The sequence below is a fragment of the Erithacus rubecula genome (genome assembly GCF_903797595.1).
Source record: "Erithacus rubecula genome assembly, chromosome: 5".
Lineage (NCBI taxonomy): Eukaryota > Metazoa > Chordata > Aves > Passeriformes > Muscicapidae > Erithacus > Erithacus rubecula.
In genome coordinates, this window is record NC_136687.1 from 14,995,755 (window position 1) to 15,012,662 (window position 16,908).

At 36.3% G+C, this 16,908-nt stretch overlaps 1 protein-coding gene across 3 annotated transcripts in view; it reads left to right on the top strand.

Moving 5' to 3' along the window:
* Positions 1–16,908, top strand: part of SLIT2 (slit guidance ligand 2) — a 258,823-nt gene that overhangs the window by 10,954 nt on the left and 230,961 nt on the right. For all 3 annotated transcript variants that reach the window (XM_079306865.1, XM_079306863.1, XM_079306864.1), the window contains exon 4: positions 10,323–10,394. In XM_079306865.1, coding sequence (XP_079162991.1) covers positions 10,323–10,394 — 72 coding nt within the window. The remainder of the gene's footprint in view (positions 1–10,322; positions 10,395–16,908) is intronic.

The window sequence follows — 16,908 nt, forward strand, 5'->3', positions numbered from 1 at the left end:
ATTGTGTAAGCAGTGGAACTACTGTTCCAGGAATCATTTATATGACTATCAGTCTTAAAATTGCAGTTGATAAATGAAAACTATTTCATCTTGTGCTTCATTATAAATTGTGTCAAATTCACTTTTTTAGGGGTAAGACCTTGTTTTATATAGCACAGAAGTTGTGCTGAGTTCTTAGCTCTTTAGCTGAAAGTTAGTCTCCAGTTTTGTTTCTCACTGAATGCTGATCTTCATTGTGGTGTGCAAGTTCATTACTGAGAACTAATTTTTCATTTGGGGTACATTCTGAGCAGTTCTGACAACTGCTGCTGGGAAAGTCTAGGTTCAGAATAACCCTGTGGGGTTATTCATGTGCTTGTTTTTTGAGGCTGATTGTCTCCTCCCTGTCATATTGGTGCTTAATCACCTGTGCAGCTTCAGTCTGAATATATTGAGCATTTGAGCAGTTAATGCCTTCACACAGGTGTGTCATGGGGAAGGGAAGAATAATGAGTCAGGTGGAGAGTTCCTGGTTTTGAACAGCCCTGAAGGGGGTGAACAGTTATTCCTGTTACTCAGGGATGTGAAAAATCCTTCTTTTAGCTAGCCTTACATAGTTTAAGGGCCATGCACCACACATTCCTCCTCTCAGAACAGGGAGGAGAACACGGGGCCTGCGGTGTTAATCACTTACCAAAGGAATGTGGGGCTGTATTGCATGAATTATACTGGCCACGGGTATTTATAGCTTTTTATGGAAAAGAATAAAAAAAATACTACTGTAGTTATTCTGTATTAGCAGGCTTTTGTCACAGCAGCATCAAATATCTTCTTTAGAAATGTCTATTGAATCAGATTTAGGCAAAGGCTGTTTTTGAAGGCAGTATTTAAAAAGATGCAGTGTTCTAATGGAATTCTAAAAAATCAAATTATAACTACATTTTGATTAGAGAACACTACAAAAATATTTGATAAAAAACTTAATTCCAAGAGCAATGTTCTTCTAAAAACCTTGTCAATGTCTGCTATTTATTTTTATTATATTTTATTCATCTGAGTGTCTTTTCTCATGGGGTTCCTTTTATAGGTCTAGAAGTCAAATTGCAGTGAGAAGTCCTGTTTGCTCTTTGCAGACCTTTTTACAAATTCCAGGGCAGGAAGGCTGTTTATTTTTCCCACATCTGTTTTGTGCTCATCCTTTGTGGCATTGTTTGCTGGATGCTCTTCTTTCTTGCTTCTTCTGAAATGGGTAATTTGCACTGTTGCAAAATGGTGAAACTAAATCTGTTTCTGCAGAGCTGTTGTGCCAATGTTTTTATTTCAAATGGTATTTTATATTCAGAAGCTATTTTAAATGGATTCTGTAGAGCGCTGATATTACAATTACAGCTATACATTTTGGTTTTACTCTGTAAAAATCATATTTATTTTTTGCAGAGCCAGCAAAATATTTTTAAAATACTGATTTCATATTAGTTGGCCACAGGTGAATATTGACTTGTCATTACATTTTAATATAGCATGTTTGAAAGATTATCTATGATGCTTTTTATTTTGATTGCAGAAACTACACATCTATCTGGAGTTTTAAGATAAACTCCAAAATGTATGAGGGATCTGGCTGCAACTTTACTGACTCATACTGCTATATTACCTCATTTACTATGAAGACCCTGGTTGAAACTTCATCAGAAGAAATGTTTTATTTTCCTATTTTCTTTCTTAGTATGTAGTTCATTGTGCTGGCTTGTTATTAATAATAGTCTAGACTGATAATCAAATATAACATGGCAAAGTCTCTCCTCATTTTTTTTAAGGCACAGCAGCCTTTTCTGACTTTAGTTTGGCAGGATGTCTGTACAGGTGCTCCAGAAAAATACTTGAGTGAAAATTTACTGTGGTAACTTGATGCCAGAAAGACAGTTACAAGCTTGTCAGGACTGTCTGCAGGTCTTGTCTTTTTAAACAATCTGTTCAAACCCTAGCTGAATTCCACCTACTAGATCAGTTTCACCTTCCCTCTTTCTTTGCCTTTTTTTATTTTTTTTTTTTTTTTCTTTCTTGGAAGTAATCCCAGGTATTGTCAAAAGAATTTGTTTCATCTGATACTTGAACCTCTGTTACTCTATGGAGGTTTTATAATTTCTGTTTCCTTCTTTATGGTGTACTTTATAGAATAGAATCCAATGAGTGAGCTTCACAAGACTGGGGAGGCTTGAAGAAGTCTCTGTAGATAGTCTATAACATGGGATTAGACAATTTCAAGGTCGCTCAGAGCAGGTGACTGAGGGCTGTTTCCAGCTGGGTTTTGAGTGTCTCCAGCAGTGGAGTGTCTGAAGTATTTCTGGACAACCTGTTCCAGTGTGTTAACACCCTCACAATCAAACACTTTTCTTAAGTTTAAATGCAGTTTTTCTATACCTTAATTTGTGCACATTGCCTCTTGTCCTTTCACTGTGCACCCATGAGAAGAGTCTGGCTCAGTTTTTCTTACTTGAGATATAAGCACATCACTTATTTATGCACATGAAGCATTTATACACATTGAGATATCTCTGTGACATTTTCTCCTCAGGTGAAACAGTCCCAGCTCTCTCAACTTCCAGTGTGGCAGGTGCTTCAATTTGCCTCCTTAGTCATCCTAACAGTTCTTCCCTGGCCTTGGTCCAGTATGTCCCTTCTCTTGTTGTGGGGAGTCCAGCACTGGGCACAGCTCCCCAGATGTCTCACCAGTACTGATGGTAGGGGAAGGACCACACCCTTGACCTGCTGCCATAATCTTATGATTACAGCCCAGGATGCTTTTGGCCTTCTGTGCCAGGGCATGTTGCTGGCTTCATTTTAATTTCTTATTCACCTGCACCCTAGGCTGTTCTTTGTGATAGTTCTTCCAGCTGGTGGTTCTCCAGTGTGTGCTGGTGCATGGATTTATTCTCCAGGTTCGGGGCTTTCCATTTCCTTTTTGTTGCCCTTCCCAAGGTTCCTTTTCAAGCAGGTCTTCAGCTGGTCTGGGTGCACTCTCATGCAATGCACACTCCTAGTACATCAGTCATTCTTTCCAATTTTGTATTGTATGCAAATATGCTGAGGGTGCAATGTGTCCCATCTTCCAGGCTGTGGATGAAGTTTTGAGCAGTACTGGTTCCATTACTGATGGCTGGAGTGTATCAGTTGTGACTGTTGTCCATGTGGACTTTGTGCTTCTGACCACAGCTCTTTGAACTTGGCATTTCAGGCAGTTTTCAGTCCACCTCATCATCTGCTTTTGTAGTCTACTCTATCATCTTGTCTGTGAAGACAACCATTATGAATGGTGGTGTCAGAAGCTTTACTGAAGTCAAGATAGACATTTACTGTCATCCCTTCATCTGCCAAGTTCCTTATTCATTGTAGGAGACTATCAGGCTGATCAGTCATCATTTTCCCAGTGTTAAATCCATGCTGACCAGTCCCCCTCATCATCCTGTCCTTACTGTGTCTAGAATAGAAATAGAATCTATTTTGCCCTATTGCCTTCCCAGACATGGAGATGAGGCTTTCTAACCTGCAATTTGCTGGCTTTTACTGTGTTTTTCATGCTTTTTAGTGCTGTAGGCAGAATTAATAAAAGTAATCACAAAATATTTGTAGAAATATCCTTTGTTGAAACAGTAAGGAATACAGAAAACAGCAGCCTTAGTTTCAGTCTTTTCTTTGCAGTGAAAAAAATGCCTTAAAAAGGCAAAGTGAGTATGGACTCTTGGCAGCACAAAACACTGTTCTGCATAGTGTAGGGAGAATTGATTGGGATAGGAGTGTGGTAATTTTGGACTCCCAAACTCATGGGAGAAGAAAATGAAGGACAAAAAATACCTTTAATGTACTCTATTCAATGTAGTAGTATAGTTAAGAAGTACCTTTCACTGCCTTCTACACAAGTAAGAAACTGAGTTTGCAATAGTGTCCTGCTACTGAATTTATTTTCTTACTGAAACAAATATCTAATTTATATTTGAAATTAAATGGGGAATAACTTGGATGTCTTTTTTAACTAGTCACTATTTAGCCTGGAAAATGGAGTTCTTGACCTGGGGAAAACCTCCTTGGACATCCAAATAGTGTAAGAACAGCCGTGAACTTCTCAGATTCCAGTTTTTGCTCATGTGGTTGGCAAACTTGATATTGTCAGGCTTAATGAGATTATAAGTAGTTTGACTAGAGAAATTCTCTTTGCAGAGAATTCTTAATGGAAAAACTGGCACAATCTTTTGCTTAGCTCTTAGTTCTTGGGTTTTTCTCTCACTTGATGACATGCAAGTCACATTCACAGACAGCAGTTGCCAGATGTTTTGAAGTTCAGCAAATTGTGGCTTTGGACATGGATGCACAAATATTTTCTGCCTCTGGCAGATATAGCACAATGTTTATTGTACAAAAGTAGTGATTTGCCTCCCTTTCAGGCGTAAGTCTAAGTTAAGCTCTCTATAATTTCTCTGAGGCAATAGGAATCACTTCTTCTGATGTCTGGTATTCTACATATTAGTCAGATTTTTAGGACATCCTACTTAAACCAGCCCATGGAGATGATTTGGGTCTGGGCACTAGCTTTCTGTTTTGAGGTACTTGAACAATTTTGTAGGTGTATTTCCTGAGCTTAAAAAGGCTGAACTGATGTTAGATCTTCCCAGAGGATGCATATCCCTGTAACATCTTGGAATTTCTTAAGGAGATTTGTGGACTCAGTTGTCAGTAGAAAGTGCTCCTGGGTGAACACACAGAGGTTTCATTACTGACACGTTCTTCCATTTTAAATTGAAATGTAATGTCAACAAACTTTTATGCTTTTAAAGTTTATGTCTATTTTGCAGATGATCTTGTCATGTAACATGCTATTTTTGAATGGGTGTGATACTTATTTCTTCTGCTGATAAACAGGAGTGGATATGCTCCTTTGAAGATTCAATTTCTAAGCTGTATGCTGCTGTGTGCGACTGTGCAGATAGTGTACTTACTTCTCTTGGCTAACTCTGAAGGAGGAATGAAAAATAATGAATTCTATTGTCAATAATCTTGTATGGATTGGAAGCATTCAGTCCTTTTTCCTGAAGCAGTGGTGGTGGAATAAAATGCTCTGTGCCTGTATTTTGAATTTTAGAAGGCTCTCATTTTCTATGCACCCAATGGGATAGGCTGTTTCTAATTAAAGAGCACAGCTGATTTATAACTAACTTGGAACAGCTTTTAACTGATCAGCTCTCAAGTTATCTTTGAGGGCTGCTTTTGTCCTACAAGGTCTATGGATAGAATTGCCTTTACTTGAAGTAAAACCCAATGGAAAATTACTTAGGTGGTTATTACTTGTGAGGTGGTTATGAAAAAGCTCAAGCCAGGCTCATTGCTGTGGTGAGCCAGCAAGCATAAATCAAAGAGGGAAGTGTAACTGCACATAAGGGCAAAACTTCTTCACTGTGAGGCCAGTCAAGCACTGGAGCACCTCATTTTCCCAGAGAGGCTCTACAGTCCCCTACACCTTCTCTGGCTCTATATAGTTGATATTGCAGGTTCAGAATCAAGTAACAGTGAAGGCTGTAACAAGTTTGAAACAAATGGGTGTGAATTATAGCAATTGCAGATGATTACTTTGTACCCACTGCAATCAAGATTTTTTTTCTCCCTTTCTTCTCCATGCATGATTGCTACTGGATCATAGTTATTGTGGTGTGAATCCTTGAGAGAGACATGAGGATGGATTTGTGGCATGGCCAGACTTCAGTGAGTTGGGATATGTTGCTGCTGGGAATATAATGTGCTCTCCCTGCAGTGTACCTCTATCTGTTGTCATCTACATGTACTCTGGCTGCATGCAGAAGACAAGGAAAACTCAGCTATATGCCAATTTCAACTAAAATAGCCTGTTGTTCAGAACCACCAGCTCAAATTAAGACACATTTTTACTTCTTAATATTGTCTGCTTCAAAGAGTTACTTATTGTTTGTCAGATCTCACTTTTTGTCTGCCTGTTGGTACTGAGCTTCCTTTGAGTATTTTCACCTGCTCATTTGTCAAAGGTGTTTTTTGCTTTGTCCTTAAATCCTTTTGTACACTTCTGCAATCATTTTTCTTTGAAGGTGCTTTTCTACTCTTTACTGTGCCTAGAAGACTGAGCTCTGGGAGTTTTAAACTAAAGTATTTTAAATACTTTATATACTTTATGTACTGTATGGACTTTGTTTGAATTCATTGTGAAGAACACAAAAATTTACCTGTGTAAGGTTGCCCAATCTCTTTCTAAAGATGCATTCAGCAACAGAAGAAAAAATTATGTATATCTGAATTGCACTTTGAAAGGATTATATGATATTGGTGCCTTATCCATTTATTTCTGGACACTACCAAAGGACTTTACAGTCCCAGTTATTACAGTGTTAAAAAAGATTGTTCACTACATTTTCTGTTGAAACTAACTTCAACTTGTTGCTTCAACTCCTCTGAGCTCTCTGCTTGAGAAACACAAATATTTGTAGCCCAGTTGGAAAAGTGAATAGCTACAGTATAGAATATCTCATCACTGTTTCTTCAGTGCTTCACTTTGAGCTTTGTGTCAATTCCGGGAGAGCAGTTTGGTTGGTGAAACTAAAGTTTCTCTTGCATTGCCCCTGGGGAGACATGGCCTGCTAGGTAACTGTGCTAAGTGTCTGCCACCACACATTTAAAGAAAGTGTGGTGGAATGTTTCTGGTTGTTTTTTACTCAAAGTAGCTGTAGTTCTTTAAAACCTGCACTCTTGTATTCCATGATCCACTGTACTTACCTTGGGCTTCAGTTTGAGAGAGAAAGGGGTCCATATCTTTTTCACTCACTCTCATGGCAGTAAGTTTGTGTGTTCTGGATAGGTATTATTTCAGACAAAATTGGGCATCAGGTCACCTGAAAACATGGAACTGTTGGGGAACCATGTAAAATAGTGAACCATTTAAAAAATAATAATGCATTTTCTGGACTCCTTGTATGGCTATTTCCAAAGATTAGAAATTCTTCATGGTGGCTGTTGAATGGGAAACTGTTGTGTACTGTGATATTATGCTGTTTCAGTCTTGCTCTGCATACTTTTTTCCCATTCACTTATGTTTTCATATCTTTTTTAGACAAAACCACTTACTGTAGTCTTGAAAATTGTATTTCAGTGAAGTCTAGTTCATAAAATGTCCATAGAAAACTCAGCAATTTAACTCTCTTAAAAGCATCTGCTATAACTTGTTAGATGTAAATAGTAGCTGAAGTCTCATTTTGAAGTATAGTAAAAGATGTATTTTCCATTATTGCTTTCACGAAAGTTAGTAAAGTTTTGTCTTTTTGGTCACAGGCCATAAGGAATAGTCGAATTATTGGTAGAGAAAGCTTAGTTCTAAAAGAATATTCAGTGAGTAGAATAAATCTAATCAAAGTAAAAGATACAAAATGCTGGATTAATAAAGGATCAGCAATTTAACTTGTGTATTCCCTCAATCTGTGTGGTGCTTGAAGAAAAAATATTTTAGTCTTGTGAAAGGCAGAATAAAATCTCATGTTGAAACAATAACTTGAAGTTCCAAGCTGATGGGGTGGAAACTGTTGAGACATGAGGGTAGTGCTATTTTTTTGCTAGTTTAATTAATGCAACTTGATTTACTGTCCATAAGTTAGATTTGAAAGTCTGTAGAGTGGCAGATGTATCAGTATATCAAAGGGTATACTCAGCTGTGTAGGGTATGTGAACTACAGGTACTTAGAGAAGCTCCTGATCAAAGGTGTTAACTCTTCTTGTAAGATGTTAAATAGCAGAGCAAGTATTTTGCCTGTGAAGTATCCTGAGTGATCCTGTGTGTCCATGTAGACCTGTTTCATTTAGTGAAAGGCAGCCTGCCTGATGAACTTCATCATCAATTAATATTATGTCATTGTACTAGAGATGATTTTATGCAATATACAAAACTTCTACAAAAATACTGTGTAATTTCATTGCCCTTTCACTCATCATTATTGTCTAGCATCCAAACTTAATAGAGTTATTAAGAAGTATCAGCAGAGATTTTTGTCGTGGAAAGCTGATTAGAAACTGACTTTTTAGTCTTTACCTTGTATGCTCTTCCATGTAATTTTGGATCTGTAATCATTGACTTAGAGGTTTAAGTCTCTATTTAGCCAAGAGAAACAGAGAATTAATTTTTACCTTTTTTACTTATTCATTTGCTTTTTTGTTTCATTTTCAAAGTCTTGTTGGATTGCAAATACAACTTAGTTTAAAATAATTGTCTTCTACTTCAATTTTGTAGTCTTAGCATATACTTTTATATGTAGTTTTACTAAAGATCAGAAAAAGTCTATTTTTTAAACCATTTTACTTTGAAAATGCAGTAGATGCAGAAACAGTAAAACATATCACTGGCTTGTATTTATGTGCAGATAATTTTCTTCTCAAGTAGTGTTCAAATCAGAAGTCTTCCAGTAGTCATTAATTTATAACTTTCTTTTATATGGAAATGTTTCATTCTAGTAATTTGGACATGTGACTTGCAAGATCACAATTACTTTTTTGTTGTTTTTGCTGGATTAATTTTTTTCCTAATTATTAAAATGCGTTGTCACTCATCTCTCTTATCCCAGTAGTGTAGCCTTTCATTTTCTGGTTATTTTACTCTAAGTCTTGTTTTAATCTCTAAATGTGTGATTTAGGTTTCCTCTGCTTAGAGAAATCAGGATTTCTTATGATTGACTAACGGAAGAGAGCTTGAAATTAACACTGGAGAATTATGAATATCTAGAAGTCAAAAAGCTGACTGCTTGCTTATGATTTGAAGTGTGGCAGAAAACCTCTGTGCATAAAATATTTCTCAGATTATTTCACTCTCATCAATAATCACATTCAGCTTTAAGGGAGGAAAAACTAATTGAGCTAAACCATGGAGCTGTGTAAAATTTGGTTTGGAATGTCTCTGTGCATCTACATGGGAATTTCTGGAAAAACCTTTAAACTGGAAAGACCATTATAAGGAACAATGTTAATGAGAAATTAGCCCAGAGAGGCTAAGCAGGCTAAATTATTTAAGTTCAGCCCTTAGACTAACAAACAGGAAAATCTGAGCCTTTATGAAATTTTAAAACTTAATTTTTCAAGACTGATGCCCAATATATTTTTCACCTTGTGGAATGTCTTGATAGCAGCTTATTGATGTAGTATAACCACAATAACAATTATTTATATATATATATGTGTGTATATCAGTCCTATGCAGTCTGGTTTCCACGAGTGCCTTGAATTATTGAGGGATTGTGCACTGCAAACTCTGACCTGTGATGAGTTTTATGGGACACAGTTTTTTCCAGTAGGTTTCTTTGCTTGAATGGCAGGTGGCACATGTGGTGGATGCATTGCTTAAAAACAACCAAAAACCAGTTTTGAGCTTGACTTGTTGACTGGGATAGCTGTATGCTCCAGGGCTGTCACACATGGTAGAATAGTCTGCATTGCATGTTTAGGAAAAACCACGAGGATAGAGTATATTTGCCTTGGCTAGTGCTTGTTCTGTTGTCTATGGATATGACAGAGGGCTTTGATCTTGTCACCTCATTCTGAGCAGCTGTGACCCGGGTCAGCATGCTCAGTGAGGATCTTCAGACAAATGGGCACCTTCCAGATTTCAGTTGCAGTTTTTTTCTGTTGTACACTTACATACAGTTGATGGGGTTCTATTTATTTTTTAATTGAGCTTCCTCAAAGTTCCTATCTTTACAGTTAAAGAGAAAAAAACTGAATGAAAAAGCCTCCTCGAAATGCCAAATATAAGCTCTGAGTCCTCAGGGTTTTTTGACTTCCATTTGATATGGGTTTCTGTAACAGCTTCCTTTGCTTTTTAAAATTTATATAAATGGGTTTTATGGATCTTTAGACATAATATTATCTTGTTACTCAAAGTGTATGCATTTGATGCATGCTCCCCTGAACCTTTTCATGGTCACAGAATGTCTATCTGCTCCATTCTACTAAAAGGAAGAGAGAGTTGGTAAGGAATTGAATTTACACTGCTGATTTTGTATTTCTAGCTTTCATATTGTTTATGCAGGATGGAGTCCTGACTTAGTGATTGGCTCACACTGCAGAGATTCAAAATCTTTCATAAAATAGGTAATATGGTCTGTTGGGGGAAACCAGAAAATGTAATTAGTCCATGGTAAATTTACTACTGGACCATGTCTCCGCTAATGGACCTTTCTGGTCTTTAAAATCAGCTTGTTACAGCACTGAGATTCCAACTCAAAGTGGTTTCATTGCATTGCTGTAGCATTTTGTAATTTAACACAACTTTCTTTTTCTTTTTCTTTCCAAAGGCGCCTAAACAGAAATAACCTCCAGTTGCTTTCTGAGCTGCTCTTTTTGGGGACGCCGAAGTTGTACAGGCTGTAAGTAGGCATGGCCCAGTTACTGTTATTTGGGAAGATCTGGATTTGGTCTGTTACTGTGTCTTGCCTTAGAATTTTTATCTTTTGGCTCACATCGGGCTAAAATATGTCTTGGAAAATTGGTAACTTGTTTAAACTGAGTACTTTGACTGCTTTGCAAGGTTTTTTTTTTTTAATTTTATTATACATCTAGGTCAGATGCTGATACTTGTATGAGAATATTGTTATGTATTGCCACCTCTGTAAGGAAGTTTTTCTCAAAGAGTATTTTGATATTCATTTTCTCCTGTTTGGGTTTTTAAAAGTTGTTTCTGTGTTAAAAGAACTGAAAATGCCTGTGGAGATTCTGACCCAGTGATGCAGCACTGTTTAACCACTTTGGTTTTGTGATGTTCTGCTTTTTGTAGCTATACACACTTGGCCAGAAAAATGATAGCATTGGCAAATGCTAGGTCTGTAGAGAAGTCTCTCCTGTGTCCCTTCACAGAGTAAATAAAGCTAGTAACTCAGGCTCTGGGAAGAAAAAGCAATGAAATGTTTCATCTTAAATAAAAATGATAGCAAATCAAGGAACAAGTTTTTTTGTTTGATTGTATTACTTGGTTTGATGTTTTACTCTTGGCAGTATTTTAAAATACATGGTTTGACCAATTGTCCTTTCAAAGAAGCTGCTTAAATCTGTTGCAGCTGGAATGTGGAATAAAGTTGAGAATCTGGTTTATTTGAACAAAATAAATTGTAAGGTAACCTTTAAGTTACCGTATGTGTTATGGAAGGGATAACACATGACATGCTTAAGTAGGCTTTGGCAAGGTGTACCAGTTTAGCCTGCTTTGATTTAGATATATGTTTGATACATTTCTTCAGACTCTGGGTGAGATTTCTGCTGTTGAAATTGCTGATTAATACTGGGCTTCATCACTTGAGTGCTTGGAAAAAGAAAAGTGGAGTTAGAGAAAAGTGGAATTCCTCTTGTTTCCACTTTAATATGTGAAATTATGTTTGAGAAGAAATATGATGCTTTAATTTTTAGTTGATTTTTATCTTGCTGTTGTGAAATAAGTTTTCTCCCTTATAGCAATATTCAATAGCAAACTGAAAATTACCTCTGTTGTAAATATTTATCTTTGTGTATTTTATTTCATTCCATTGCTTAGATGGTGTACTTTGTTTCCAGAAATTCTCTGTAGATGTAATGATTTGTTAAGTGACTAGCAGCTTCAGAAAGCTGCTGAAGGCTTTTTTTCCTGACAAACAAAAATATTTTTCTCTGCTATAATATTCTAATATATTCAAATATAGTATTATATAGTAACAATTGAGTCTCTTATAATTTCCATCAGCTGGGATAAAGACATTACTTCTATCAGGAAGGAAATGAAAGGGATTTATAGTCATTTTATTATTCCACCTCCAGTGTAATGGTTGCTGCCTAGATTCATATAAATTAGAAATGAGCCATAATTTGCAGGCAAAAATGGATGTGCACTTCAGTCAAAATAATATTTGAATATATTTCAGAATTTTGTGTTTTATAGATGCTAGTCTTAAATCTGTAATGTCTTTTAACATAAGGCACACAAGTGCTTATAGCCTATATGGAGGAAAGTAAGAGATCACTGGCTTCACAGTATTAAATTTCCTCTGCCTCAGGGTTATTGTTGATCAGACCATGAAAGTGAATGTCTGGTTATAATGTATTCATGTTTAAAAGAAAATATGAATGATAGTAAAAAACTACAGCTGCTTAGCACTAAATTTGTAATTAAAAATTCCAGGCCAACAAAGGCACTGATATTAGTTAAATGTTTGTAGTCAGTTCCCAGATAATACATAGCTTGCTTCCTTTGAAGAGTAAAAAGTGATTTTTTTTTTTTTACATGTATCATTGTATATGCTTAGATGTATTTACATTAAAATAAATATTTTTGTAAGGAGAATTAAAGTTCTCTAAGCATGATCAATAATATACATATGTATTTTGCTTTGGGTTTGGTATTTATTTTTGGCCTTTAACGGCTAATCAAACAATGTGTGTACTGCGAGGTTTCAGCATACTATTGAGCTTCTGTGAATAATAATTACCATTTGACCCTTGGCTGTAAATGAGATGCCAGGTGAAGAAGCACATATGCTTGTTGTGTAGGCTAAATGCAATATAAAAGCAGGAGGTTACACTGTATATGAATTATGATTCGACACAGTTGGTTGCCGCCAGCGGCCGGCTATGCTTTCCCTTTGCTGTCTGCTCCGATTTCTCTTTGGACGGGTTGAGAGAGCACTGCGTGTTCAGGTCAAGATGTTTGCCTAGAAATAGTAGTACAGTTGCAGCTGTGTTTGCTGGAGCAGGAGACTAGTTTAAATAGCATTACCATTTATCCAGTCCATTAACAGAACTCTGTAAAATAATACCAACTCTGCATAAACTACAGGACAGTGTAATAAAATTACAAGCACTTGTTGACAGATGGGAAGTGTAAGTAAAGGAAAGCAATAGGTTGAGAATTTAAAAGAGACAGTGCATTATTTTCTATGTCTAAAGACACCTAATTTCAAAGGTAGCTAAATTATTTTTCAGGCTACTTTCTTTCCAGTTTGAACAGCCTTCCAAGACATCTCCTGAAACTAGTTAAAATAGATAATTTCAGTCAAAACAGAAGCTGATTTTCCCATTAGCAGCTATCTACAAAGGTGTTTTGACATAAATATTTCAGTAGGAAGTAGCTAATGCTAAAAATAGTATGGAGAGTGCTGTAGGGTATATTAATCTTACCTTGCAAGCAATCTCTCAAAGCATAAAGTGCGTGAACCTCTGTTTTGATGCAATACCATTAAAATAAAGGTGCTGTTTGAAACCTCCTGGGATAATAATTTCTTGCTCAACAAGTAGTATTCCTGCAAGGAGGAGCATTCTTTGGTGACCTGCATGTCACTCATGCTATGTTATGTAGAGTTGGGGATGGTACCTTAGCATGGAGAATGACCACAGCCTAGTGAGTGCTTATCTGAGGCAAATAGATTTTGACTGCTTACTTTAGCTGGTTAGATCACAGTTCATTGATTGCTGTTTGCTGCAGGATACCAAGTGCTGGACCCAAGCTGTTTGAAAAATCAGTTTTAAAAAATACCTTTATTAATCAGTGGCATGTAAAGGTTATTGAATTGCATGCGCAAAGCTTGTCCCTTTTAATTTACATTTCTTGTGCTTGGAATGTGGTGGAGTTTCTTACTGTCTGCCATCTGAAAAAGTTAAGCAATGTTGGCCTTGAAAAAATAACAACCTTTGTAGTGAATGTGGTATTTATATATGTTTTTCTTTTAATATGTGTATTTGAAGGTATGTGCTGGGAAAATTTCCCCTCTAAAGGGAAAAACTTCCAAAACTTTATGTAGTTTGATTAATAAGCATCAATTTTGAGATGTCTGTTGGTCACTTAAATATTTCCTAACAGCAAATAATTACAAGGAAAAGTACTAAACATCAACAAAAACTTTAAAAAATGATCTGAGGCCAGAACAGCAGCAGCAGCAACAAAACATGCCGTACGGGGGGCCCTTGCAAAAATTCCTCCTGAATTAATTTCTGCCAGCTATGATTAAAGTGTGTGGTACTAGATGTGTCAGACACCATAGTTCTCGGCTCCATTTTACTCTTGGCCTCTGTGGCCCTTGCCACAATCAATCCCACAGTGGCGAGGCAGGAATTGCAGGTTCCAGTTGCCAGGGTGACGGTTGTCCAGCACCATCGCTCATCCCAGCCCGGAGCCAGGCCGGGCTCGCACCTTGGCTGGGAACAACGGGAAAAATCGCTCCACAAACCACGCCAGGGGAAAACGGTGATGGGATGTTCCAGCGCCTTACGTGCGCTGAGGACTTCTATATATACAAAGTGCTGGATGCTGTATGTACGATTTTGTCTCATTTCTTTTAAGTTATGGTGAGACTATCTTCATAATTTTGTAGAAGAGAAACTTCAGTCTGAATCCATTTTAACAACTCAATAAAGGAATCACTCATTAGGAAAACGCTTATCTCAAATCCTCTGAAATATTCCAACTGAAAACAACTGCTCTGGGTATCAAATCCAATGAGGAGAAAAGAGTTTCCCCTTTTCAAAAGACAATATTGAAGAATTTTTCTCCTTTTGAGAGTAGATTCTTAATGGAACTGCTGTCAGGTAAGAGTAGAGGGTTGGATTCCACTGTGCTGCAGTAACATTGCAGTTACACTTTATTGCAGATGTGGGCTGCATGGACAAAAATTTAACAAACACTTACTCAAACATGAATTATGAAGCCACCTTGTCATTTTATGCTCCCCAGGATAGTCTATTTAGGTGTTTTACTCAGCTGTTGGAGTTTTTGATTTGTTATGGTGTGTTGTAGCAGCATGCACAAAACTCCTTTTTAAATTTTTTTTTTCTTTTTTCAGTGATAGAATTAAGTCTTACCATTTTAGGGCTAAATGGAAGCAAATAAGTCTTCCTTGCATTGTATCTGTCTGGCTTGTGTTTTGACTTGTATTTTTTTTTTAACCACAGTTATTTAGTTCACATACAAGAATGTTTGAATTGTTTTATCTAGCCAATTGAGTTCAGTTGGCAAGAATAAAATTATTCAACTGCTAGTTAGTTTTTAAATACTAGCATTATTTTGTTAGCACCACTCGAACTGTGACTATAGTTCTCAGAATGTATCTATATTTCAAAATTATTATCATAGAAGACATACTGCATATTAGTATAGATATAAATGAGTATACAATTCTGGCTTTATTGGTCTTGTAAGCCAGCAATTAAAAAGAAATCTTTAGTATATTAGTAATTACTAATCTTTTTTTGCTGTGTGCAAGCACATTTATTGTTTTCCTGCACCAGTGCATTTTTGCTAACAAGAGGTCTTATTGCCCCAGTATGCAATGTTTTTGGGGTGAATATGGTCCTTTATGCTGCATGGTCACAGCCAGTTACTTTTCTGAGAGTTTATTTTTGTATAATCCCAGTCGGTAGACAGACAAGCCTATTAATTGCACATTAATTCTTTTCTAAAAAAATGAAAGAATTCATGTGTAAAAGAAATATGCTTGTTAAGATTCATTATCTGTAAGAATAAACCAAAGTAATTGAGAACATATTACCTGTGTGCTAGGTTTGTAATACCTGTTCTCTGGCATTCATTTCTGGCATGGAAGAACTAGGAGAAACTTTTGTGAGACATTATAAACACTGTTATTTCTGTTACCTGCTCATTTTTAATGTAAAGACAAAAGGGAATTGGGAGCTCAAATGCTTTAGTCAATTTGACTTGCATGCTTGCCTTTTTTCTGGTCCTACCACCACTTGCTTCTACCTTAAGCTTTCATTCTCTGCTATAATGTTTCAAAATTGAGAATTCTGTCATCTCAAGGTACTGAGTAAAACAAAAAACACTACTGTAGCTTTAAACCTTACTGATGTGGCAGGATGACATTTTAGAGATTTTTTGGAGGTTTTACAATTTATCAGGTAATTGATTTTTGAGCAAAGAAACAAGTATTGCTTGTATGCATTTGGTGTACAATTTGCAGTAGCTATATCCTAGCAACAGCAAGCATTCAGCCTTGGATTCAGCTGAGTGGAAATGTTGGTAGAACCAGAATGAACTTTTGAAATGTAGTCAGAAAAACAAAGTAAAATGAATTACCACTCTGCAATTATTGGACTTCAAACTTCACTGTTACTCTTCCTGTCCTTTGTTATAGAATCTCTTAATCTGTTGGCCTTTCTTGAGCTATGCTTTCTTTTGGATTTGCATTTCACCTGCCATTGTGCTTTGCAGGAAAAAAAGTTGTACCAAATATACAGAAATGAAGTGAATTGTTACTGGAAGTAATAGTACAAGATTTTTGAAGTTGGAAACAAGCTATTTTATTTGTGGAAGGATGCTCTCAAATGAATGTTTATAGTTTTTACTTTTGAGGTAAATGGAAGCCATCTTTGAATTGTGGTCTAATTTGCCTTTATTTCTTTCATTATAAAAACATAATTCTGTTGATTTTTTGCAAGCGGTGTTTCTTTTGCTATGGGATAAAATGGCAAATTGGATCGACTGCTGGGGTTTTAAACTAATTCTGATCTGGGCAGATTCACTAACTCTTCATGTAAGTTGCATTAATAAATGAAAGGCATCTATAGGGATATCCAGGAGGTGGACTTTGATCCTTGTGGATCCCTCCCAACCCATAATGCTCTGTGATTCTGTGAAGCTTATAATTTTTTTGTGGTGGTTTTTTTTTTTGTGTGTGTTTTTTTTTTTTTTGTTAGAACAAACACTCCAAAGCTGTTCAGTCACTTTTAATCTTAATTGGAAATTTATGTTAAACACCAAGCAAACAAAAATATGACTTTCAGCAATTCTTTTTGACTAACATAAATGTGTTTAAATTTTTTTAATGTAATTAGCTGTTGGTATTTAAATATGTCTAATGTGAAAACATCAATCATATTAATTACTCAAGCCATAGCTCTATTTAAATA